The sequence below is a fragment of the Amphiprion ocellaris genome, chromosome 6 (genome assembly GCF_022539595.1).
Source record: "Amphiprion ocellaris isolate individual 3 ecotype Okinawa chromosome 6, ASM2253959v1, whole genome shotgun sequence".
Classification (NCBI taxonomy): Eukaryota; Metazoa; Chordata; class Actinopteri; family Pomacentridae; genus Amphiprion; species Amphiprion ocellaris.
The window spans coordinates 30,441,421-30,466,543 of NC_072771.1; the positions used below are offsets into that span (position 1 = coordinate 30,441,421).

Genomic DNA, 25,123 nt, shown 5'->3' on the forward strand with positions numbered 1-25,123 from the left:
CATGCGCTGAGAACATTTTTTTTTCTTTACATTTGCTACTGGCATAATGGTATGGAGTCACAGGAGTGTCACTATATATATATATATATATATATATATATATATATATATATATATATATATATATATATATATATATATATATATATATATATATATATATATATATATATATATATATATATATATATACAAGTGTACTTTAGTGCCTGTGTGCAGGAGGTTTGTTTGCTTGTGCAGATTTATGACTTTTGTATGTGCTTTTAATGCATTCTGAGGTGAGATTTCTTTTACAAGCCTTTAGGGTTGTTTTGTATGTCACCTGCACATTTTGCTGTTGCTATTATTTTTCTGCTGCTTTTGCAAAAATAATTGAATAATCTAGAATAAATGAAAGAAATAAAAATACTGTTTTGAGCTAGTCATTAGCTAGTCATAAATTTGTGTGCAAAAACTTCAAAAATTCAGCTGCCAGATGCATGTTTCCCTTTATAATGCATATGTGTAAGGTTTACAAAGTGCTTTAAAGTAGTCTATTTTGGGTAAACTGTGTTGTGACGTGGCTATAATACTGACAACACAGCACGTTTTTGGTACCATGAGCTTTTCAATAAATGTAATCTGTAGGCTGCAAATGTAGACTTTTGTCCAGTTTTGGCTGCTGTTAAAACACAGACAGGCTCTAACAATATTCTGCAGGATCAGTGCGCATGACCTGTGGGTTTTGACCTGCAGAGTTTTTTGCTTTAGATAAAATGTACAGCTGTATGAGTGGCCATACAAGCAGATTACATTCTTTTCATCAACAAAGATAAAAAGCACAACATTAAAGACTGAATCCCAGCTTAGTTACTGACACACTACTGTATGTTTTTGGATTCACGCCACTGTTTAGGAAGATGTTTTCCTAATTAAATGACTAGCTATCGTGCAAAACGGTCCTGCTCGGCTTTGGATTGAAGAGCTGTCTGAAAGCTATGCCAAGTTAAAACCCTGTCAGACATGCAAAAGTAGTCGTTACGCTTCAGTGGGCAAGTAGGCAAAACATGCTCTCTGTAACCGTCTACTAAGGCGTGCTGAATCTATTAATCTATCAAGACAAACTGCTTCACATGAATGAGTTTTGATGTAACCAGCAGTCTAACTGCTGTTTTCAACATGTAGTTATCAGTAGATCTGAAAGGAAAAGTTGCACTGAGATTAATATGCTGATAGGATAACACTTTGCTAAAGAAGACTGGATATTGTAGATCATGAATCAATACAAAATGTGAGATCCCTGATGTGTGATTGGAGGCTTTACTACGGCAAGTCCTCAGAGTCAGACAAGCTGAAAGTCAAATATCTTACATTGCTAATCTTATACAGCAGCTACTTTGCCAATATGTGCTGACTGTTGCTGATTTTCAGTGTGTCATCTGCTAGAGTCAAGTGTCGTAACATTAGACTTTCCAACGCAAGCAGGATGAAGCACATGTTGGGAGAGTTTTAAGAGGAAGTACTGCATGCAGAAGGCAGCGTTACTTTGCATGAGTTGTGTGATGTGATAGCTAGGTTTAGTACATTTGCTATTCTTCTATCATGGATATTGACACAGTCACTTTGGTTAAAATGAAATATAGGGCGTCCTGGTGGATCGGCTGGTTGAACGGGTGACCTGTGGACGGGTGCTGTAGTTCCTGATGCAGTGGTCATGGGTTTGAATCCAGTCTATGGCCCTTTGTTGTAGGTCCTTCTCCCTGCTTTCCTGTCACTCTCCACTGTCCTATATAACAAAGGCCAAAAAAAAAGAAATATATAAACAGCTCCATTCTGGCCAGCTAGAAAATGTTTAGTTCTTAAAACTAAGGTTTTTAGCGGTATGTTTTTTTGTTTGTTTTTTTTTCTTATAATGTTTTTCATAAAGGTGGGATAACATTGTCAAAACCTCTCTAACAATGTTTGTTAGAAGAACATGAACGTTCTTAAAACATTTTTAGCAGGACGTGTTTTTTTTGTCCCAAGAACATTACTATATTAGGTAGGATAATTTTCTTACAAAACATTGTAAGGATCCTTTTTGGTGACAATGTTAAGCTGCTTTTGTTAATTGTGTTAAAATGTTTGGCCCTAACATTCATGAAACATTTTCTGAATGTTACATTGAGAATGTTTTTAATTGTTGTCATGTAACATTGTGTTGTTTTTTTTAAAAGACCTTTCTTAATTTGTCAACCTTCCCAAATGGACTCTTACAGACAAAAAGAAGTAATTTATAAGAAACATTCTGTCATTTGGGGTCTCAAAACGTGTTAATGTTGCAATAAGAATGGTCTTTGTTATAATCTGGGGCCTGACAACATCCTCAAAACATCCTCTGAACGTTGCAGTTAAAATGTTAGATTAAATCACTTTAAATTGAAAACATCCTCAAAAAAGTTATTTGAACCTTTCACTTAAAGTTTTTCTTCAAAATATTATTAGAACGTTTAGAAAATGTTATTCAGTATTTTGGGAACCTTCCCTGCTAGCTAGGTTATAACTTTATTGTTGAAAGTGCTCCACAAGATGGTGCTATAACACTGCATCAGTCTTCACGGTTTTTCAACCATTTGCCATGAACTGATCACCAGATAAACACAGAAAAAAAAGCTTCTCTTTTGACTTTACGCTCAGCAGTTCAATAGTGTAAAATAGTTGTACAAGTCCACTCTGTAAATTCTCTCTTACATAACATATCTTCTTGTTTTTCACTACAAATGAACGCAAACTGATCCCCCGTGGATGAAGTTTCCCACATATTGTCTCCACTTTAGAAAGACGAGCCTCAGCCAAACTCTTCTGACAGCTTGACTGCTGAAGGATCAGCGCCTGGAGAATTCTGGTAGCGGATGAAGTTATGGGCATAAGTTCAACTGTGTTCAGCTGGGACATGTTTTTTTTTTTTTTGTGAGTGTTATGGTAACCTCCTCGGTTGCCTCATCTGACACCCTGTTGTTTATTTTCTCAATATGTTTTCTGAAAGTGATTCTGATGTAATTGGACCTAATTATCTTGTTACTTGTGTGGTTTTGATAAAATTAAATGAGATTCTACTCGTGTTATATAAACGGTTTGGTAAATGCAAATTGGTTTGAGGTTGAAATCTGTTTACATCTAGGATGCTGTGACTAATCAACACTAGAGAAATCTGCTGTGACTTGACAACATTCCGTGAGAAAGTACGTGCAAACTTTTAAGAGTGACTCAAAAGGCACAATTTCAAGAATAGCTTCATTAAGAGAGAGAGACTTAGAGCAGGGGTCTCCAACCTTTTTCCCTCTGTGAGCTACTTTTAGACATGCAAAACAGCTGAGAGCTACTCATGCATCGCAATATTTATAGATACACTTAATTGTACAAGACCATTTTTTATGATCATTTTTTTTATTGTTTTGCAAGAAGGGGGAATTAGGGCAGGGTTTGGGATATCACGCAGGCCTACATATCCAATTTAAAGTTTACAGTAGGTTAGATATTTTGGCCTTTATGAAGACTATTGGCCTTTATGAAGAAAAACAAATATGACAATAAAATGTGAAACTAGATTTGGACAATACAAACATAATGTTCTATGACCTGAACATAAAATCTGTAGAACTCAGAAGCTTCATTTAAATCAAAACCATGACACATGCTCAATGTGCAAGTAGGCCTAAATAGCTCAAACTTTTATTATGAAACAAAGAGTTCATAATTTTCCATTAGAAACATTTTCAGTTAGCATCTTGGTTAAAAGTAAATATCTCAACCTCAAATTATTAATTGAAAGTCGAAATTTGTGAAATATCACATTCACACCATGAATTCAGTCAGTGAGATGCCTGGCACTGCATGGATGAGACAAGAGAGGTGTACTGTGGTGTGTAGCCACTTAAGTTAACCCTGATACAGTCAGATAAGTGCTCATCAGTCAGTTTTGTACGAAACTTTGACTTAATAATATTCATGTCAGAGAAGGCTGACTCGCACAGGTAAGTAGACCCAAACAAAGCAGACATTTTCAGAGCTACCTGGTTAAGATTCTTATAGCTGTCTGGCTCTACAAGGCTCCAGAAATGTGAGGATTGCTGTTGAGACTTAAGGTGCACATTATTTTGCATGTTAATTATCTCAATTTCTGTTTCTGTTGGATCAACACAAAATACGTCAGCCATCTGAGCTGACAGATCAGTTATGTCCACACACATGAAGGGGTTTGCCACAAATGTTACACAAGGCTCAACTTTTTCAAAGTCCCCAAATCTGTCACAAAACTCCCTTTCAAGCCTTGCCAGTAGGTCACAGTATTTAGAAACGTTCAAACTGGCTGGCTCTGCATGAGTCTCACACATCGTCGACACAGAGGGGAAGTGCTGAAACTTTTGATCTCTCATTTGCTGAAGGTATAACGAGAGCTTCGCATTGAAGGCCCTGACAGCACTGATCATGTCAGACACGCTTTTATCCTTGCCTTGCAGTTGTATGTTCAGCTGGTTAATTTTGTCAGTCACGTCGGTCAGAAAAGCAAGATCAAGAAGCCATTCTGTATTAGACAAAAGAGTTGTGTCCTCTCCCCTACTTTCCATAAAGGTCTTAATTTCCCCAAGCAAGGACAGAAAGCGCTGCAGTATCTTACCGCGACTAAGCCATCTGACGTCCGTGTGAAGGAGGAGGTCCCCGTACTCAGCAGCGCATTCCTCCAAAAATAACTTGAAGCTCCTATGCTGCTTTGCCTTTGCCCGAATGGAGTTGATAATCCTAACGACTGGTCCCATGATATGGTCAAAATCCAGAACCTTGGAGCACATTGCTTGTTGGTGAATAATGCAATGATAGTTCAGAATCTTGGGAAAGTCCGGGTCATTTTTGCAGTGCGCAATGAACCCAGAATGACGGCCTATCATCGCTGGCGCACCGTCTGTGGTAATAGACACCAGCTTTTCGAAGGGTATGTTTTTCTTCACAAAATAGGTCTTCACGGCATTATAAATATCAACACCTCTGGTGGTAGTTTTCAATGGAAGAAGAGCGAGAAACTCTTCCTTCGTTGAGAAGTCCTCAAAGACCATGCGAATGAAAACTGCGAGCTGGGCTGTGTCGCTCGAGTCCACTGATTCATCGCATTGAATGGAATACCACTTGCACCTTTTAATGTCCGAGTCCAATTGTGTCATGGCATCTTCAGACAGCGCAGTCATTCTCCTGGCTACAGTATTAGCTCCAAGTTGCACGTCACCAATAGCAGATAAAATATCATCCTTGCTTTTATTGTATTGTAAAGTATTTTTCGAAGTGTAGTCAAACTTTGCTGCAAAATCTAGTTAAGATTCAGAAATCCTTCCGCGAGCTACCCCAAACCGGCCCGCGAGCGACCAGTAGCTCGCGAGCTACCGGTTGGAGATGCCTGACTTAGAGGAAGCTTCCCTCCCACTTTTAACAGATTCACCATCATAACTGCTTCATAATTTGGGTTTTGTCATCAGTGCCAGTGAAGTTCAGAAATAATTTATGATGTTTGTGCTGTAGTAGCAGAAATTACAGTATTGACTTACATAAAAGTAGATGACTAATGGTTCAGAGGCTGCTGTGGGTGCTAAGCCGAAAATATATTGCAGGGATTTTTTATTAATTTATGCACAAATAATGGCAGAATAAGAATACATTCCTCACTTTTCTGCACTCAGTGTTGTACATTGCAGAATATTATCATTCCAGTTGCTGTTGCTCAGTTGTCTGATTGATTTCTTTCAGTCTTGTATGATTTTATTGTTGATTTTCATTGCCCCACAATACTGGACATAAGTATTTTCAAAAGAATGGTGAAAGAAATGTAGATTTTTTTTTGCCAAAAATGTGATAATATATTGGATTTTATTGATATATTCACTTTGTATGAATCAAAAAGATGTTTGAAATGTGTTTGAGTAATATTTTACTTTAAATATAAAAGGAAAATGACCAAACTCAAAACTTTATCTATCAGAAACACAAAGAAAATCCTCAGTGACACTTTTAGGGGTTTTAAATTTTTCCGGCTCTTTGTCTTAGCTTTTCAAACAAATCAGTCAATGTGGAACGTAACCAAATCAATCAAATTAAAGAGCTCAGTGAAACATTGCAAAAGGTTTTTACAGGCTTTGCTATGTGTAGCAGCTTGTCTCTGTGGGATTAATCATGACAAAGGAGAGAGCAGGCTCTGGCTTTTGATCATCAGAGGGCAAGATGGAACAAGGGAAGTCCATATTACCTTCACTTTTATAAACATCCAGAGTTCCAACAGTGTTTTTTTTTTTAGATTCCTCAAATATATATAAAGTTCCTTTTCTTTTTCATCGGTTGATCACAAATCATTTATGTCAAAGATGACTGTCTCCAAATGTCTAGATGTAAACATGACAGTATTTCTTATTGCTAGATATAAATTAAATTCAGTAATTTTGGTTGAATTCTGACAGAATGTCCTGCTCTTGTCAGAAAGCAACCAACATTAATGAATGTCCTTGAATTCTACTTATTTTTTTAAACTTTATTTATTTCTGAAATGTCTGAATATTGTTGGTCAACATCAGTTTGTATCCAAAACCTTTCTCTGCTGATAGCTTAGACATCTGCAGGAGCACAAAAAAACAAAAACAAGGAAAAACAACACATGAATCACAATTTAGAGATTTAAAAAAAAAAAAAATTATATAAACGGAACAGTTGAAGTACATTTGCATCATTACTGTGAGCAAAACTGCCATACTGCATTATAAAATAACCCAGTAAACGCAAAAACCTTGTTGAAAATACATTTAAGTGGAAGTATTAGTAATTATTGATGCCCTAACATGTAAACAGTGTTTCAGACAGTTGATTTTAACAAAATCATATAGTTTTGCATCAAACTTGACAAAGTGTACATTTTTTACCAAAGTGAAATTGTAATCTGGAGTAAATGGGGGGACATATAAGCAGTACTTAAAAGTTACATTACTTTCCTCTTACAGAGTTAGAAAAGTAGATCAGTTGTTTTAAAAACATGAAAATTTAACAGCAGTTGGAAACATGATGCACTGGTATATGGAGAAGAGGTGTTTCATTTTGATTTCTGCCTGCTCTGTTTCATCCTGTGCAAAAGTATCATCATGGGTGCCTTCATCTTGGGATGAGCACAAATGGGATTCCTTTGATTTTTTAGGTAGAGTCTGTGGATCCACAAGGAAAGGGCGTTACAGTTTGACATAGCAGCAAAATGAACACACACGTGAGCCTAAGTAAGTTCAGAGTTTGCAGATAATGAATGATTAATGATATGATTAATAGAAATCTGTTCATTTTCACTACTTACACCAGTGCAGGGATGTCACAGGCACCGCTGCTGGTCTGCATCTCGAATCTCTCAACTTTCAGCAGCGCTTTTCTGGGGATGTTCTTTGTTTTGATGCAGCATTTTGGGATGCCTGCAATGTGAAACCGAGATCAAATGTAAGATGTTGATAAGAAAAAAATATTGATCAGCAACACTGCATCCTGAAATTTGTCATTGACTAAACTGTATTTGCATGTAACTGGTGCTCTAACAAGAAACTTCGTATCTGCAGTTGTTGACTTTTGTTTGTAAGAATAAAATATATTGTATGGAAAGTCATAAAAATGAACAAGGTTGAACAAAAGTGACTCCACGGTAGGGTTAAACACACAAGAAGCGTCAGTTGAAGGTTAGTATGCAGAGACGAGTTTTATCTGAATAATTTTAGCCTCTAGAACTAAAACGAATCAACAGCTTTGCCAAATACTGACAGATATCTTCATCCCACAACACATGCTTATTTAACTTTTAGAAGCTTAGAAAAAACATGACTATCAACTCAATAACATGTGAAAACACTTAAAATTTGTACTTCTTTGCATCACAAAGACATTATGATTACCACACACCGACACGTTTACCCCCCAACAACTCTAAATATGTGAATGTACACTAATTTGAGACCTTTCTAATCAGATGAAACTGATTCAGTGCAAGTGTCCTCTCGGTTTAAACATGTGTTTGTCATGAGAAGTGGGTCCTTACCTTCAGTGAACGTGATGACCAGAGCATACAGACAGACAACCACCAGCACAATTTTCAGGTCCATGATTGCAGCGCAACTGTGGGGAGGAAATCTGCCTTTGGTGTTTAAATACTAACACACACTTGTGAACCCACCCACCGACCCTCTTTCAAGTGTGGCAAGTGTGGGAACATGCATTCAAACCAGCCAGCATCTCTTTGAATGTCACGTTACTGACGGCATCGGAGGTCATTAACTAGTAATGGCACGTTAAGTTTATAAGTAATTATTAACACATATTTTATTTTCTTTTTTTTTTTACGATGACTCTTTGTTGGAGTTGCGGGTGCTGGTCGAGCATGTGATCCAGGTGTGCTCCACTCTAGACAAGCTCCAGCAGGTTTAATTACTACTCTTTTGACTGGGTCTCATTTGATTGACAGATACCGACTGAAAGCTCTACAAGTGTCACACCCAGCATCACGGAAGAGAGGAGACAGGTCATCCCTCACAAATTTTAGGTCAAGAGTAAGCTGAAAGATTTGAGTATATCTCATTTTTTATTTAAAATTTTGAGAGAAGTGAGCATGTGTGATTCATGCAAAACTCAATAATATTTTAGTGTTGAAAAGTGATTAATTATAGCTGTTAATAAGTATTTGGGCAGTGGTTGAGTAATGAGCGTTGAGTGTTATGCACCTGAAACAGCAAACTTTTGCCCACAAGCAAGGAGGCCGTCTTTCTCTGCAGATGAGTCAGATCCTTAAGCACACACACAAAAAGAGTTCATCAAGAGAGAAAGAGAACATCGAGAGCAAATAAAATCTGTCATTTGGCAGCTAGGTTCCCAAATACTTTTAGTGGAAAGTTCATTGTGTGCACTGTTCATGTGTGGCTTCCAAATTTCTGTCACATACTGTGCAATTTTTCTGAGCATGCAACCATACAATATAATTACTGAAAAAAAAAAACGCCAACAAACTATTCCCCAGGGGAATTTTTCTGGTAACATAAATGACAGGCTGATTTCTTGGCTGTTTATGTTGAAACTGGGAGTGTTGGTGAGGGAAAAGCGACAGTGAAAGAAAACAGTGTCTGGCTGATGATTAGTTTGAGTATGAAACACTTAATACCCAGTTTAACGTAAAGCTGTCCAGTCACAATGCTTTGATTTGTGTTGTTTTCTTTCCCTCTTCTCTAAACCAGTTTAACGAAGATGTAGTGCTCTGGTGTGACACCCTTTGACATGTTTTTTTCCCTTGAATTAAATCTAGAGGATCTACTTTGGGGGCTGCACAGTGGCTCGGTGGTTAGCATTTTCACCTTGCAGCTAGAAGATCCCCGGCTCGTGTCCCGGCCTGGCATCTTTCTGCGTGGAGTTTGCATGTTCTCCCTGTGCATGCGTGGGTTTTCTCTGGGTACTCCAGCTTCCTCCCACAGTCCAAAAACATGCTGAGGTTAGGTGGTGATTCTAAATTGTCCATAGGTGTGAATGTGCATGTCTATATGTAGCCCTGTGATGGACTGGCGACCTGTCCAGGGAGTCCCCTGTCTTCACCCTAAGTCAGCTGGGATAGACTCCAGGGATGCTAATGAGGATTAAGTATAGATAATGGATGTGGATTGACGGTTGGATTTGCTTTGGTCTTTAAAACAAGCAACTGTGGTCTGGTTTGAGAATGTTGTTCCAGTTTACAAGACTAAGACTCAAAAACAAAGTAATCAGAATCCATTATCAGGGAACCAGATATGCAAAATTTTGGGCCCGTCTAGTAGGTGTTGAGACATTTAACAAGATAAACGAAACATGTGACCTGCTGGGGGAACTAGAGGAAAAGATCAGGGAAGGACCCCACTCAAAAATATTCGCTGTCTGGGAAGCAAAAATATTTGTACAAAATTTCATAGCGATCGATTAGATAGTTTTGGAGATGTTTCAGTCTGAGCTAAAGAGGTTGATGGACCAGCTGACCATTGCTTCACTGTATTTTCTCTATTTTGCTGCATTTCAAAATGGCTACTCGGTTGCAGTGTATTTTGTAGAAATTGTTGAAAGAGCTTTCACCAGTAAATGACTAACATTTAAGCAAATTTGCAAAGATGTATCTCAAATAGTGCTACTGTTTTAGGTTATTTACTGTAAGCTGCCACATTATGGGTTTGAACATGTTAGATGATCTTGTATTCATTTACAATTTGTATCACTTCGGCCAGATAGAAACACGATCCAGAAACGATTGTTTACACAATGTTCTACGACGAATTCTGAAAGCGAAAGGAAACACAAGATGCATGTGTCATATTTTCAACAAATTTCTGTGAAAATCAAGCTCAAGCTTTCTGTAATGCCAGCCAGGTACTGAATCATTCAAATCATACAACTGTCAAAACCTGGGAGGTTCTTCATTTGGTTCCAGCTGGATCTGGAACATATAACACACATTAACTGCCATCACACACATTCTGTCAGCAACAAGCTTTTCAGTCATCGCCCACAAACGGATACGATGATTAGAAGTCACTTTTGTTCATCAATACAAACTGGGCATGTCGATACATGTAAGTGAAAGTTGTATGTTTTAATGAGAATTATTAACTAATTCACATCACTTTCTTTTTTATAATTGTGTTTTCAACTGCTGTTTTAATGTCCTTGTGAAGCACTTTGAATCGCCTTGTTGTTGAAATGTGCTATATAAATAAATAAACTAATCACCACTGTCAGTTCATATTATTAGTACATCCACTATTGTGTGTGCCTGACATAAATCTTTTGTATAGTGACTGAAACTGGTTAAACCGCAACGTTTATTATAGCTGGTTTCTCAGAGGTAGTATCTGTGGTGGTTAAACCTACATTCCTTTCGCTCCCACTCACCTTTTCTCACTCTCACACACAAACTCACTCGAGCAGTAAACAACTTGAGCCGAACCCATCATGAGAACAAACAACAGAAGCCTTTGGCAGTGATACATTCTGTATTGTTTCTCTTATTTTCAATATACAATATTTCTACTACACAAGAAGTGACTGCTCAAGCATTCAGCTGTTCTACACGAGTCTCTACACCAACCTCAATCTTCAATGTTTGACTTATTTACAGTGTTTTCAGATAGAACTTTTAGAAACTATTTGAATTGGAGCTCTGAGGTTTGTCCTTATAGACAATAAACTTTGTTTACAGTATGTGCATTAGTATATACAGTTTTAGAAGTGGGAGCAAACATGAAATCTACTAATTTCAAGCCCATTGTTATGATTCTTCTCCTCCAGGATTTGTATATAAGTAGCTAATCAAAAACAAGTTGAAGATAGTTCAAACAGAAACAGAACAGCACAGCCACAGTGGTTCAGAGACAAAGTTTGACTTGGCTTTTGTTTCAGAGTTCAGATCTTGAGGTTTATGATGGAACGAGGATGGTCTTCATTTCTGTTACAGCTCCAGGCCTGGAGGAGCAGGGCGATGTCCACGAATACAGTATCAGTACTCATTCTGTCCTCTGGTGGCCACATGCAGCAGACGCAGCAGCAGGTCTGTTGGTGAACTCCTGGCAGAGCCATGAGCTGGATCTGTGTTCTCTGTCTCCCCTAGGCAGTCAGAGTCCACCACACAGCCCTCTGACAGGGAGGAGATGGGAAGAGAGGAGAGGAAAGGAGAGGAGAGATTTCATTTACACTGTAAACACGGATAAATTCACACCTTATTACACCTAATAACTGCACTAAACACAGCCAGCAATCAGAGCAGACTGTACCAGAGTTGCAGCAGAGTCCTGAAGCAGCGCAGCGTCCTCCCTCAGATCCGCAGGGTCGTCCTCCTGCCTGGCAGGGAGTCAGCAGGTAGTTCTCCTCCACACAGTGAGCTGTTTCTGGGGAGCCCAGCAGGCAGCCGAGACCCTCCCCACAGCAGATACTGGGGCCGAAGCAGCGGCCCCTGTCTCCGGGGCCACAGGACATGCACTGGAGGAAAATTGGATAGATTTAAAGTAAGAGACAATTTTATGTTAATGGCACATTTGTCATTTGTCTTGCAACACTAACTGCCTACTGACTGGAAACACTTTTTAAATCTATAAGTTACTGTTTACTGTTATGTACTAAAACATCAAGTCAAATTCCCATGTGAAACTTGTCCACTTGGTCTACTTGGTAATAAAACATTTGATTCAAAAACAGCAGGAGTTTAGCACATTTAAGCATTAATTATATGCTATGATATATATGTATAATAATGCACATTATGTAATAGATTTTTGTAGCAGTGATATGTTTTTTGAATGCATATGAAAGAATAGTCATCCTGATTTGTGGATCATGGTTTAAGCCTGAAAAGCTAGTTTTTGATTGAATTATTTTTTTTTGGTCAAATCACACTTCAGTATAAATTCATATAGACTTCTGATATGTTCATTGTCTTGCCTCTATACTAGAAAATGTGAGAATTAGAGAATTATAAAACACATCAAATCATGTTTTCAAGTTAAAAATGCCAAATGTAGTATAATCTAAAAAAAAATGCTATTTAAGTTTTTAGACACGTTGTCCTAGTTGACTTATATTATGGTCTCTATGGCTTTTATTCATTATTTATTAAACGAAAATGACAGGGTTATAATATACACATTTTAACCCAAACTAGTAGAATAAACCAGCTACATTACTTACATTATTACATACTAGATTTCCAATATTTTGTACCTAAAATCCCCTTAATGTCAGAAATGTCCTCCTGCTTATTTTCCATAGACAATTACTTTAAATAATACTTATACAGGAAAAAGTTTGGAAAGACTTTCCAAAAGGATTAAACAAAAATCTATGACTTCCCAGCAGAATAAACAGGGAACACTTGTCCTCACCTGTCTGATCCCAGTATCCGGCAGCGCTCGCTTCCCTCCTCGGGGGCAGTTCTGGATGTAGCAGGCAGAGGAAAGGGCAAGAAGTCCCAGGACGCACATGGGGAACAAGGAGTGATGCATCGCTGCTGGTTACGGAGTGAGCGCCGCGCACCTGGATGTCCTCCGCCGATGTGGTGTCCGACTGCTATCAATCCCCATTTATAAGCCGATGGACATGATCAGACAAAGCCGATTGATTCCTGACGTCAGTGTTCTACCGTCGCGCTCTTTACGCACACGCGCGACCGAAGGCCACCGCCGTGTGCGCAGATGTGTCTGTGCATCGGGTTTGTGCCATCTAACAAATCTACCCCACAAAACAGCCACGACACCACAAGATGCCTCTTTTGTATTCAGAACTGCGTCGCGTGTATTTCTAATAACTTCTTCGGAATAATTTCAGCCAGACGCACCAAAAATGGCCTCTGACCGACTAATTGGAGTTTGTGAACAACTAATTAGATTTACAGCGATGATGAAGAACATTTCAGGATCATCAGGCATCATTTAGTTGTTAAGCTGTAGACATTTCTGACTGTGCAGCATCATGACAACCTCCAGGTCACGCAAATTATCCCCCAGATGCAACCTAAAAGTATTAATGAGCAAAACAAGATTAGCATTTCAAATAAACATATTTTCAGCTGTGTATTGTTGTTGCATGCTCAGGATTGGATCTGCCCAATTAGCTGTTGTGATGCTGATTAACAAGTAAATGACAAATGGCAAAACTGAGCAGCAGAGGTAGCAGGTTAAGGTGTGAAGGAGTTTGTTAATTAGAATCACAGCATTCAAACCTGATCCTGCAATAAATAGAAAATAAGATGTGATTGAACATTACTGCACTCTCTGAACAATATGAAATAGGAAGCTTTCTCTTTCCACACATGGAAATAACTCATGAAATCTGCAACAAATCTTGAATGACGAAATAAAAAAGAAATCAGGATTTAGTCAAACTTTTACAACCTAACCAAAGTCAAATAAATGTACAATCAGTCACTTTGACAAATAGATGCCATATTTAATATCTGTCCAACATTCAGCCTGATTCACTGTCATTTAAGTGCTTTATTTACAACCTGTAGCTGAAAAATTGAAGCTGATGTCTTCATTTTACATGCAGAACACCTGACTCCGGTTTTTGCTCTTACTGAGCGGATACAGGATCATGACCTTGGTTAAGCTTAATGTTGTCAAGGAAACCAACACAGAAATTATTCTGTTTTGTTATAGCAAAGCCCAATAAAGACTGTTTACCTGACTTTTCTCTGTTTAACCCTTTTGTGCGCCATAACTCGTGCGTGTAAAGGTAATTAGGGTGAAGTGTTAAAAGGCAGAAGATGAATAGATGGACAGGGACACTCAGGGGGACATGTATCCTCTTCCATACATTCATTCTCACTCTTACACTGCTGCTTAAAGGAAAATAGGAAAAAGCGGTAAAAGCAGTTACACATGGAGGTCATATTGTTGAGCATCAACGTAGAAGTACATATTAAAAAGTAGGACATGATGCATGAGTTCCAAGAGGTTCTCATCATTACACCTTGTGCCAGCATTTATCCTCAACGCAAAAAAAGAAGGTAAGGCGAATAGATAAGCACGAAGAGCAGGACACGAGGACGTCAGCTGATTCGCTGAGTGGGACCCTGTCTGCTTCTTCGTAACGACCACACAGCCTTGGGTCGACTCAATTCCCACCTAAATGCTTCTGGTTTCCTGCTCTCGGTGCGTTTGTCCCCCAACCTTTTCTTTATGCATCCTCAACACATCCAGGGTCAGTACAAAGACTGCAAAACCAAGGCTGCAAGTATACTTCAGCCCACTAAGAAAAGAAAGAGTGAGGAGGCCGAAGGGCAGTGACCAACAGTTTACATATATATGTTTTTTTACACTGTTAGTAAAGGTCTTTCCGTTCAGTGATGTCTTTTCCTCAGCTGTAGCTCAAGCAGAGGCTGTGTGATCTGATTTTTGTGATGTCACGGCTTCAAGAAAATTCACAGAAATCAAAATCACTACAGGACCTTTAGCAAATGTTTAGTAAGAATTAATGCAAAAGTCTTACAAAATAACACTGGAAATGAGATATTTGGGATGAATATCATAACAGCTGATAAATATCAGTGTGACATGTGGAATGACGTGATTTTCATCCGAAAGAGGGATGGAGGTAGAGTCAAACAAAGTAAATAATCTATAAATAAGACCAATCTTGGGCCTGCTCTTTCAATTGTAAATGTGTTTTCTTATTTCATTCTACTAAAACATCTGGAGTACTAACTTGTCACGCTCCTCTATTGCTCACAGTCAGTTTCCTTCTGAAGCCATCTGTCAGTGATGCACACGTATGATGTGGCTGCGTGGGGTCGAGCTTTGGCAGGTTGGACAGGAGATGTGACTGGATGTTGGTTTAGTGGCAGACTTTGGTGGTTTTGATTCCCTCTGCAGACAGGCACGGCACAGAAAGTGGCCGCAGGTCAGGCGGTAGATGGATGATGCTGTTGTGGAGTAAGCGGAGATCGAAGAGAAACATGCAGAGCAGGTCTTCTCACCTGGCAAACAAATGCGAGGGTGAAAAAAAAATCCCCATTTTAAAGTCTTGTACACAGTTATAAGGAGGTGTATTTATTTGCTGTAGTACATTTGAGGAGTTCTCTGCATTTATGGTGACTTAAGTGGTTTGCTTCCTACATTTTCCAGAATGCTTCACTAATGAATCCGCCCATACATTTCTACTTATGCTTGCAACTACCAGAGTAAAACTAGTGAAATCCATTTCCATATGTTTATTGTGTTTTGTGGTTGTTAAAAACTTGGAAGTGTAAAATAAAAGCTGTTTCTATATGAAGATGTTTACTTCTGCCATTCCTCAAGCCCCTCCACAACTAGACCGGTCTAAATCTAGATCTATAGCTGCTTCTGCTAACTATAAATGTCTCAGCCACGAGTAAAATACACCTAATGTTATGCTGTTGGCTGCAAGAGCAAACACAAGAATCTTCATGCACTCCCAGCATCTGAGGAACTTAAGATCGAGTGGAATACTGGTATGTATTATTGATGGCCATGTCACCACAACGACAGCAAAATCCTTAGTGTTAGTGCGTCGTACAGCTAATGAGGCTAATGCTGCCATTAGCTTTGACCAGGTCGGTGCTGGAAACTAAATTACAACAAGTTTGGAACCAATAAACAATGAATGGCTGTGAGCTACTATGTGTTTCATGTCGCCCGTTATGCTTCTGAACAACTTAAACTCCCAGTATTTACACCTGTTTGCTTCTCTCCTGCTCTCTGCACTCACATATACTGTATTTCAATGTAGCTGAATTTGCAGTAAAGCTATTTTTATTTGCATCTTTTTCTGTCTTGTTGTCGAGCACATTAAATAATGACTGAAATGCAGCACATTATGACTGCATGTTACCAAGCAGTCACTTCAGAAAGGAATTATTATTGTTTTAGCTTTTGTTGCAGTGACCACAGGGCAATAGTACAATTTATTCATATTTATGTTACGAGGCAATTTAGCAGAAATGTGCACTTGCACATCTCCAGCCTAGAGCTTTTAACCTGGAACACGTATGTATAAGTGCCTGCTACTTATTCAATAACTTGGATTCTAAATTTATAATGAAGTTCAAATACTTGATTTTTACAGGGTGACCCTTTGAATGTATTTCTAACTGCCATGAATCAAAACTGACTACATCTGATGATGCACGAAACTACCTACACACGATTCCAGTGGCAAAGTATTTTTAAATTTACAACATATTGGGTAAAGCACTGCCTGCAGTGTTTTAGAGAGACCAGATCTCACCTGAAGCCACGCCTGGAAAGCCTGAACTCTGACTCTGCTGGGTGGGTTTTAGTGGTTCGGGGTCTGGAGTAAGCTGCCTCTGCTGGACCAAGTTTGAAGTGAAGGAGGGTCGACCCTGCAGGGCAGAGAAGAGCGCCTCATCCAGACTTGCTGACAAACGCTGCTCATGAGAGGTGCTGTTGGGGGCTGAAGATGTATGACAGAGCAAAGATCAAGAGAGAATAAATCTGTGGATGTTCTCAGTCATCCAGGTCATGATAAGTCTCAAGCAAGCATAAGTTATGGCAACTGGACTAACCTCGTGTGAGTCGAAAACGTTTCACCTCTCATCCAAGAGGCTTCTTCAGTTCTGAAAGCCTGGTGGGGAGTACCAGATATTTATCCACCAGGAGGGTGGTGGCAAAAACAAGTGGACAAAGACCCGGAACCAACAGACTCGTTAGGTGTTAATGTGAGTCGTTAGCCTTTGATGGGCGGTCGTTACCCCTCCCAGCCCTCTAGGAGGGTGGTTGGGGGTCACCTGACTGCAAGTGGGACAGATGGCTGCACCTCCTTGGGAGGGCTCTAAGAACGGCGTTGTAAGTGGGAGACAAGTGGTGTCTGAGGCCCCCTCCTCTGTTCAAAGATGGCCGTTCTAGTTTGACATGAATGGCTTCTTTTACCCCTCTCTCAAACCATCTGTCCTCTCTGGCTAGAATGCGCACCTTGTGGTCATCAAAGGAGTGCCCCTTCTCCTTGAGGTGGAGGTGGACTGCTGAGTCCTGGCCTGTGGTCGTGGCCCTCCTGTGTTGTGCCATGCGCTTGTGTAATGGCTGCTTAGTCTCTCCAATGTACAGGTCAGAGCATTCCTCATTGCACTGCACTGCGTACACCACATTGCTCTGTTTCTCCCTTGGAATTTTGTCCTTGGGATGGACCAGCTTTTGCCTCAGAGTGTTGCTGGGCTTGAAGTGTACTGGGATCTGGTGGGTGTTAAAGATCCTCCTGAGTTTCTCTGAAATTCCTGCCACATAGGGGATGACAATGTTGTTTCTCTTTTTGTGGTCCTCGTCTTTCTTATCCTCCCTGCGCTTTTTTGCTGTTTTGATAAAAGCCCAGTTTGGATAGCCACAAGTTTGAAGAGCAGAGTGAATATGTTTGTGTTCCCTTCTTTTTCCATCCGCTTCTGATGGGATGTTCTGTGCTCTGTGCTTTAAGGTACGGATCACCCCCAACTTGTGTTCTAGTGGGTGGTGTGAATCACAACAGCAAAAAAGCGCAGGGAGGATAAGAAAGACGAGGACCACAAAAAGAGAAACAACATTGTCATCCCCTATGTGGCAGGAATTTCAGAGAAACTCAGGAGGATCTTTAACACCCACCAGATCCCAGTACACTTCAAGCCCAGCAACACTCTGAGGCAAAAGCTGGTCCATCCCAAGGACAAAATTCCAAGGGAGAAACAGAGCAATGTGGTGTACGCAGTGCAGTGCAATGAGGAATGCTCTGACCTGTACATTGGAGAGACTAAGCAGCCATTACACAAGCGCATGGCACAACACAGGAGGGCCACGACCACAGGCCAGGACTCAGCAGTCCACCTCCACCTCAAGGAGAAGGGGCACTCCTTTGATGACCACAAGGTGCGCATTCTAGCCAGAGAGGACAGATGGTTTGAGAGAGGGGTAAAAGAAGCCATTCATGTCAAACTAGAACGGCCATCTTTGAACAGAGGAGGGGGCCTCAGACACCACTTGTCTCCCACTTACAACGCCGTTCTTAGAGCCCTCCCAAGGAGGTGCAGCCATCTGTCCCACTTGCAGTCAGGTGACCCCCAACCACCCTCCTAGAGGGCTGGGAGGGGTAACGACCGCCCATCAAAGGCTAACGACTCACATTAACACCTAACGAGTCTGTTGGTTCCGGGTCTTTGTCCACTTGTTTTTGCCACCACCCTCCTGGTGGATAAATATCTGGTACTCCCCACCAGGCTTTCAGAACTGAAGAAGCCTCTTGGATGAGAGGTGAAACGTTTTCGACTCACACGAGGTTAGTCCAGTTGCCATAACTTATGCTTGCTTGAGACTTATCAAGAGAGAAGTTAGCAGGAGAAAAGAAACACACTGAGAAAATGGTTTTAGATGTTATTCTAACAGAACATGTTATACTTACCAGGAGTAGAATCATTTCTTGGTCTTTTTGTTTGAGGTAGTAGTTGTTTCTCAGCTGTCAGCACTTCTGTTGATTCTCTGGAAGTTTCCCTTAGATCTCTTTTCTTTCTTCTGTCCAGCTCCGATTTACTATCAGTACTAAGAGTGTTAGACATGTGATTCCTATAATCCGATGAAGGTCCTGATTCAGCACCTTCTATTTGCGTAATTGCCTTCGTGTTAATGGAGTCTGCATTGTACTGAATAGCAGTACTGTTTTTTGAGCATGTAGAGGGATGTGGAGAGTTCCAGGACTGTCCATGTAGCTTGGAGGCTATAAGTCTGGAGGCCTGTGGATTCTCTCCCTGTTCTTGTCTCCCCAGCATCCCGTCCCTGCTCATCATCCCTTTCTGCAGCAGAAATTGGTCAATACGGCTTTTGAGCTGGGGGTTAGGAAGAGGCTGGGAGGTCGAAGTGAACGGGACGCCAGTGAAGGGGTCGTTTGGTGGTCGACCCCAAGTTGCCTCCCTCTTCTGGTGCTCTTCCAGAGTGGTGTTGTCCACTGACACACCACTGGGCAGCAGCATGGGCAGCATCATCACCTCCTGTGTTATTGGGTCAAGGAATTCCTCTGGGATAGAAGAACTGCCAGATTAAACAAAAAGCGAGCACAAATTTATCAAGATTGCACTATTGTAGACTTTATATTACAAGATCATAAAAAAAAATCTACAAACAATGCTTCATAAATGCTGTACGTACCTCGGAGGTGCTTGTGGTGGTTGTGTGGTCTGTCTGGCAGATGTGAGAGGAAACGCAGGTCGTGGCAGCCGTCTTGCACTGGCCTCGTGGACTCTTTTAATCCTCTCCACTTCCTCAGCAGGGCAGCAGCGGGCCGGTTGTCCCCACACAACCAAAGTCTTCAAGCCAAGAGAAGACGCCGCACCACCAAACGGCAAAGTGACACGAAGCTGCGTCACAGCACAAAGAGAAGGGAGACCGCGACTCCACAGCTCCTCTTGCCGACAAATTGCAGGGTGTGGAGGAGGCGGGGAGACGAAAGGGGCCCGAGAACAAAAATTTGAACGTGTGAAACAGACTTGCGTGTCTTCCCTAAGTTCACAACGACCTACCAGTTTAAACTCGGGCTCAGGATTGCTGGATTCTGTGTTGGACTGGCACTTGAAAACATGGCCTCTTTGTGCAGAGCCATCTGGAGACTCTTCCCCCCACTTTTGGGCCTGAAGACTCCACTGGTGGCCATTACTCTGCTGAGATTTACTGTCACGCTTTTGATGTTTTTCTCTGTTCTGTTCACTCTGGTCCTTCACTTGCACCTGTATTCCTTCCTTTTGCTGAACCTGTCTGTGGTCTGTGGAAGGTAGCAGATCAGAACTGGTGCTGATCTCCAGTCTCTTGCAGGCCTGTCCTCGATCCATACCCCAGGGCCACAGCTCCACATCCACCCTGCACAGCTCCACCTGGAAGCCAAACTTCAATGTCACCTGTGAAGAAATGAGGAAAAAAAGTAGTAGTTACACGGATTCATATATTACTAGGGTTTTAATGAGTATAGTATGAATGTTGTTGAAGTCAAAAGAGCTTTTGCATTCTATTTCAAAAGCGCCCATATCTTAGGTTTGTAACTTGAACAAAAGTTAAATATTTTCAAGACTGCAATGCCAATCATTTTACAGTAACTATCCTGACAATAGTCTGTCACAAGTTACACTTGAACATTTTTATTTGAGGTTACTATTAAGTATTAAAGCTATTAGTTTGGGGAAATATGTTTATCATTTTCTAGCAGAGTTAGATGAAAAACTGAAAAGCAGTCGTATGCCTGTTAAATTACAGACATGAATATTAAGTACCGCCTTTCACTAGCTAATTCTATCAAGGGAAAAATAGTTTTGGGTGAAAATATTTTTAAAATTCTGTTTTTAATGTTTACATGTAGAGGAGCAGTTTTTGATACGTGGCTTGTGTCAGAAAAAAAAAATCATAAAAAATTGCATATGTGTGGACAGCGTGCACATCCACCATGCTAGTAGGGCAGTAGTGTGAATGCAGGAACTACTATAGCACATAAATTGGATGCATTCTCTACGGAAACAACAAAGTAGTATCATTTAGAACAACTACACGTCTGTGGGGTCAACTGTCTGCGTGTCTAATCCCTGTTTAAGAAACTCTACTTATGCATGATAGTGTTTAAACAGAGGATGTTACCTGTACAGGTGGCCGTAGGAAGTACTCCAATTTGAAACCCCGCTTACGGAGAGCAGGGTCAGCTGACACAAGGTTTGTGACATCGTAGCCATCTGCACATAGCTGCAGTGAAAAAAATTAATTAAATGTGTACTTATGCACTTTAGTAAAAGCTTGAAATTAAATATTTTCAAAATGTACTGTCTAGATTTTTTTTTTGCATTTTACTGACAGTAGACATGAAACTACCTAAAAAATGCAATTTACACATCTCAGATTCTCAAATGCAAGCACAACAGTCATCAAAATGGTAAACATGGAAAAATGAAAGGAGAGGTGACAATATAGAGACAAAATTAGGTACAAGAGTGAAAAGTACTATTTTATAGTGGGAGTTTTTATATCTTTCATCCCGAGAGTGGAGAAAGGACAGCCATGATCAGATAACAAAATACCAATAAAAGAACATAACAAGGACAGCTGTGATTCAGTCTCCCACACACCACTTCGTCCCTCTGCTCCTGTCTTTTTACATTGTGTCCTCCATCTCCTCCTTTGTGTCTGAGTACACCACAAACCATATTCGACCTATTCTTCAGCTTAAAATTAAAACAGGAAGAATGGTACTGTTACAAGAAACTACTCAAGTGTTGAAATTCAGTTTTGATGACAGTATTAGCAGTTGCTGACAACAGTTTTGTCACATGCTCTGCACTAAAATGAGTGGAATTGCTGTAAAAGCACTGAATATGTTAAATAAAAATTGCCTAAGAAAAGCACAGTTATGGAATACAACTGATGTGATGTGTCTCACCTTATTGCAGTGAGCTGTTGTATGAAAGTGTGGCAGACAGAGATTCACAACCATATCCTCCAACCTGGAGAGACACAAACTCATTTTAGAGCAATACTAATTCCCAGGCGTCACTTGAAGTGAGCTTACAGATCAAGGCAAAATTCCATTCAACACTGCTGCAGAAAGTAAATACATTTAATTTCTTGTATTTACAATTACAGGTTAAAGATATTTGGCCTTGTGTCAAAACAGCCTTGAACAGACTGACCAATTCACTTTTCAATGAAAAATGTCTTAATAGGAAGCTCAAGGACATACGCTCACACAGTATTATTGTGTAGTAAATACCTGTAGCATGAAAACAAGAAAGAGAGAGTTTGACGCATGACTGAAATAGTTACAACTTCAATGAACACAGTAAACGTGTTGATCTGTGTCAACAAGAAATATAGAAATCCACTCAGAAAAACAAAACCTAAATTGAAAATCTGCTGCCAAGGCTAGCTTTGAAGGTCTATTAACTGACTATTGACGTGAATTTTGCTACAATTCAGATAAATAATTAACCATGTACATGATTTATCGCAGGAACATGGCAAGTATTTGCTGCTTTTCCCATGTGAGGATTTATGGCATGTGTATGGTTTGTTTCACTGTAAACTGAACATCATAGGGCTGTTCAGAAATTGAGGATGTGATGGATGACACAAAATAAAACGTTTTATAGACAAAATATATATGACTAATCAGATTATCAAAAATATGAGGAGACAGGATTAGTCCATTAGCCAAATGATTTCAGCTTTTTGAGTGTGCAGATTTGGTAGTAAGCTGAGTATCTTGGAGCTTTGAACTTTTGGTCAGACAAAACCTGAAAACATCAGCTTGAGCAACTTTGATCTGATTCTAATTCCTCATTTTCTGACACTTGTGGGGAAAAAACGAACTGACAGACTTATCGATATTGAAAATAATAACGTATTAGCCTTCATTTAACAAATAACTATAGTATACTAGTATTATTAGCTCATTGCTTACACAGCGTTTGAAATTACATGTCACCAGTGAAACAGACTGAATTGTAAAGGGAGTATCAATGATGCTGTAACTAATATTACGGAAAAACACTCGCACATAAGTCAGCAGTGAAACATTACACTATGTTTTCTCTTCCAAAGCTTGGCATCATTCTGGCTAGCTGTAATTAACAGTAGTTTATGGACTACATGTCTACACTGCTAGCTTGTAGCTAGCAGTACTATGTTAGCTACTAACTATAACGTTTGAGGAGACTGGCAATGTAAACATTACTTTAGCGAACTAAAGCACCTAAAAACGCTTACTTTGCCAGTTCGCTGATGCACTTACTAGTTTTGACAGTTTATTTTCCTTCTTTTCGCTGACCAATTTTAGAAAGCAACTACTAGCCACCGGTTAGCTTAGGTAGCAGCAACTACGGAAGCCGAGGAGGGACAAACTTCTCGATTCCGTTTTCAAATTGCAACAGGTGTTGAGAAAATTAATCGGGAACAGGCTTAATGTAAGAGCTTTGCCGCTGACTTTGTATCTGTTACTTAACGCTGTGAAGCTTAACTATAGGCAAACGATTTATAAACTTTGGCTTCATATAATTACCTTTCACACATAGAAGTACATTTTCAAGCCCTCATCCTTCTCTTCTCAGTGATGCATCTCCACCTCCACATGAGGGCCAACAATGCTGCTCATCATGTCGAGATGCAAACAGTTCAAGGGCGTTTCTGTAGGATGCACAGTGTTCCCAGAGAAGAACCCAGGCCTGTTTGATTTGATGACTGTTTTCATACTGTTATATCACCCAGTCATTTAATGATTTAATTTACTGCCTATAGTACCATATATAGAGAGATACTATAGTATCGTCATTCTCCTGGTCAGCATGGTACAAAGACTTTCTTACAGACAAGGTACAGTGATCGAAAGATACCTGCTACAATGGCTCAAGCACAGTACTTGTACTCAATTTAAGTTATTGTTGTATTTAAGCATTTTGACTGATTTTCTCCAGATTAAGATCTTACATACAAAGCAGAATAAACTATTCCAAAATAAAGTGGTTGTGTCTAACTAAACCTGCTGTAAGTGCGTTAAGATGCTTATTAGTTCATTTGTAATAAGAATGAATGAATGAATGAATGAATGTTTTTATTTTGGACATGAGGGAACAAAAACTAATCGAAATATTCAAAACAACAACAAAACAAACATAACAAAACAAAGCAAAAAATAATAATCCAACATATCTGAAAAGGAGTAGGACGAGGCCCCTATATCTCTGGCTCACTCCTCCTGTCTCTCTCCCTGTCCCTCTGGCTTCCTCTTTCTGCGTCTGTTTGTCTCTGTGTCTGTCTGCCTGTCTCCCTCTCTCCTGTCTCTCTCTCTCTGCTTCCAGAGCCTTCCACCTGCCTGCAGTCTGATTGCAGTGATGTGAATCAGCTGCAGTAGTTAGCTCACTCAACTCACCTGTTCTCAGTCCCTCCTTATGGTATATTAGCCAGTTCAATCATTCACCTCGTCTTGTTTCCTTAATTATTTCTGCTTTAGTTCTGTAGGAATTACCTTGGAGTATTTTTTGTAGGTTTTTTTATTTTTTTGGATTAGTTTATTTAGTATTAGATTTGGGAATTGTCTCCAAGTGTACTTTTTTTGTTCAGTGAGATTCTCTTTTTGTTTAGTTGGTAGTGCTGTTTGAAAATGAACTAGGTCAGAGAATTTTAGCATTTTTGATTTTAAGAAGAGTGAATTTGTGTGATCTGTAAAACCAGTTTTATTAATGATCCTTATTGCTCTTTTTTCTAGTATTGACAGTGACTGTAATAATTAGATGACATGTTGCACTGTACAATTATGCATCAGTAAATAACATTCTGCATAACTCACCTTTGAAGCTCTTGTAATACTTCTGTACAATTTTACCTTGTATTGGAGTGTTTCTACAGTGTTGCATCGCTACTTTTATTTATTAGAACCGATTCCCTCTTTCACCGCTAGGTGATAATAGTCCATTTTTAAAAATATTTCTTAAAGGTGATTAGAAATGTAGCAAAGACCTTTTGCAAAAACCTTCTTGCATCTTGTTCATTTATTCCAGGATGGAATAATTCAGAACCCCATCTTGGCAAACCACTGTGATATAAGACACTGTGCCTAGAATAAATCCATGTTGCAAGATCTCAAGGACTTGATT

The 25,123-nt window shown here is 39.7% G+C and overlaps 3 protein-coding genes across 6 annotated transcripts; all 3 read right to left on the reverse strand.

The window, feature by feature from the left end:
* Positions 1 to 191: 191 nt before the first annotated feature.
* On the reverse strand, positions 192 to 23,607 carry ubox5 (U-box domain containing 5). 4 transcript variants are annotated; one of them, XR_002746541.3, is made up of 8 exons: positions 23,533 to 23,607; positions 21,916 to 21,979; positions 21,123 to 21,224; positions 19,653 to 20,395; positions 18,913 to 19,535; positions 16,762 to 16,947; positions 15,220 to 15,490; positions 192 to 1,765 (listed from the first exon to the last, which is right to left on the reverse strand). XR_002746541.3 is itself a non-coding variant. In XM_023277649.3 (7 exons), the coding sequence occupies exons 1-7, from the start codon at positions 23,541 to 23,543 to the stop codon at positions 15,270 to 15,272; spliced, it is 1,950 nt and encodes a 649-aa protein (XP_023133417.2). In that variant the 5' UTR covers positions 23,544 to 23,606; the 3' UTR covers positions 13,935 to 15,269. The 4 variants fall into 4 exon arrangements, 3 of the variants coding, with proteins under 3 accessions (XP_023133417.2, XP_023133418.2, XP_054867744.1); XM_023277649.3 differs by lacking the exon at positions 192 to 1,765 and having other exon boundaries at positions 13,935 to 15,490; positions 23,533 to 23,606; XM_023277650.3 differs by lacking the exons at positions 192 to 1,765; positions 23,533 to 23,607 and adding an exon at positions 23,266 to 23,360 and having other exon boundaries at positions 13,935 to 15,490.
* ccl27a (chemokine (C-C motif) ligand 27a) lies at positions 6,512 to 8,227 on the reverse strand. Its single transcript, XM_035951589.2, has 3 exons — positions 8,057 to 8,227; positions 7,331 to 7,442; positions 6,512 to 7,187 (listed from the first exon to the last, which is right to left on the reverse strand). The coding sequence occupies exons 1-3, from the start codon at positions 8,118 to 8,120 to the stop codon at positions 7,079 to 7,081; spliced, it is 285 nt and encodes a 94-aa protein (XP_035807482.2). The 5' UTR covers positions 8,121 to 8,227; the 3' UTR covers positions 6,512 to 7,078.
* On the reverse strand, positions 10,994 to 13,038 carry avp (arginine vasopressin). The gene is made up of 3 exons (XM_023277655.3): positions 12,897 to 13,038; positions 11,793 to 11,997; positions 10,994 to 11,655 (listed from the first exon to the last, which is right to left on the reverse strand). Exons 1-3 carry the CDS (start codon positions 13,014 to 13,016, stop codon positions 11,519 to 11,521), a joined length of 462 nt encoding a protein of 153 aa, XP_023133423.1. The 5' UTR covers positions 13,017 to 13,038; the 3' UTR covers positions 10,994 to 11,518.
* Positions 23,608 to 25,123: the final 1,516 nt, after the last annotated feature.

Coding starts and splice junctions, on each gene's coding strand:
- ccl27a (XM_035951589.2), bottom strand. CDS start 8,120: ATGGACCTGAAAATTGTGCTGGTGGTTGTCTGTCTGTATGCTCTGGTC. Junction 7,443..8,056: donor GGTCATCACGTTCACTGAAG/GTAAGGACCCAC, acceptor TTCACATTGCAG/GCATCCCAAAATGCTGCATC. Junction 7,188..7,330: donor TGTGACATCCCTGCACTGGT/GTAAGTAGTGAA, acceptor GTGGATCCACAG/ACTCTACCTAAAAAATCAAA.
- avp (XM_023277655.3), bottom strand. CDS start 13,016: ATGCATCACTCCTTGTTCCCCATGTGCGTCCTGGGACTTCTTGCCCTT. Junction 11,998..12,896: donor CGGATACTGGGATCAGACAG/GTGAGGACAAGT, acceptor ATTTTCCTCCAG/TGCATGTCCTGTGGCCCCGG. Junction 11,656..11,792: donor AGGACTCTGCTGCAACTCTG/GTACAGTCTGCT, acceptor CCTCCCTGTCAG/AGGGCTGTGTGGTGGACTCT.
- ubox5 (XM_023277649.3), bottom strand. Junction 21,225..21,915: donor CAACAGCTCACTGCAATAAG/GTGAGACACATC, acceptor TTTTCACTGCAG/CTATGTGCAGATGGCTACGA. Junction 16,948..18,912: donor AAGAAATGATTCTACTCCTG/GTAAGTATAACA, acceptor ATACATCTTCAG/CCCCCAACAGCACCTCTCAT.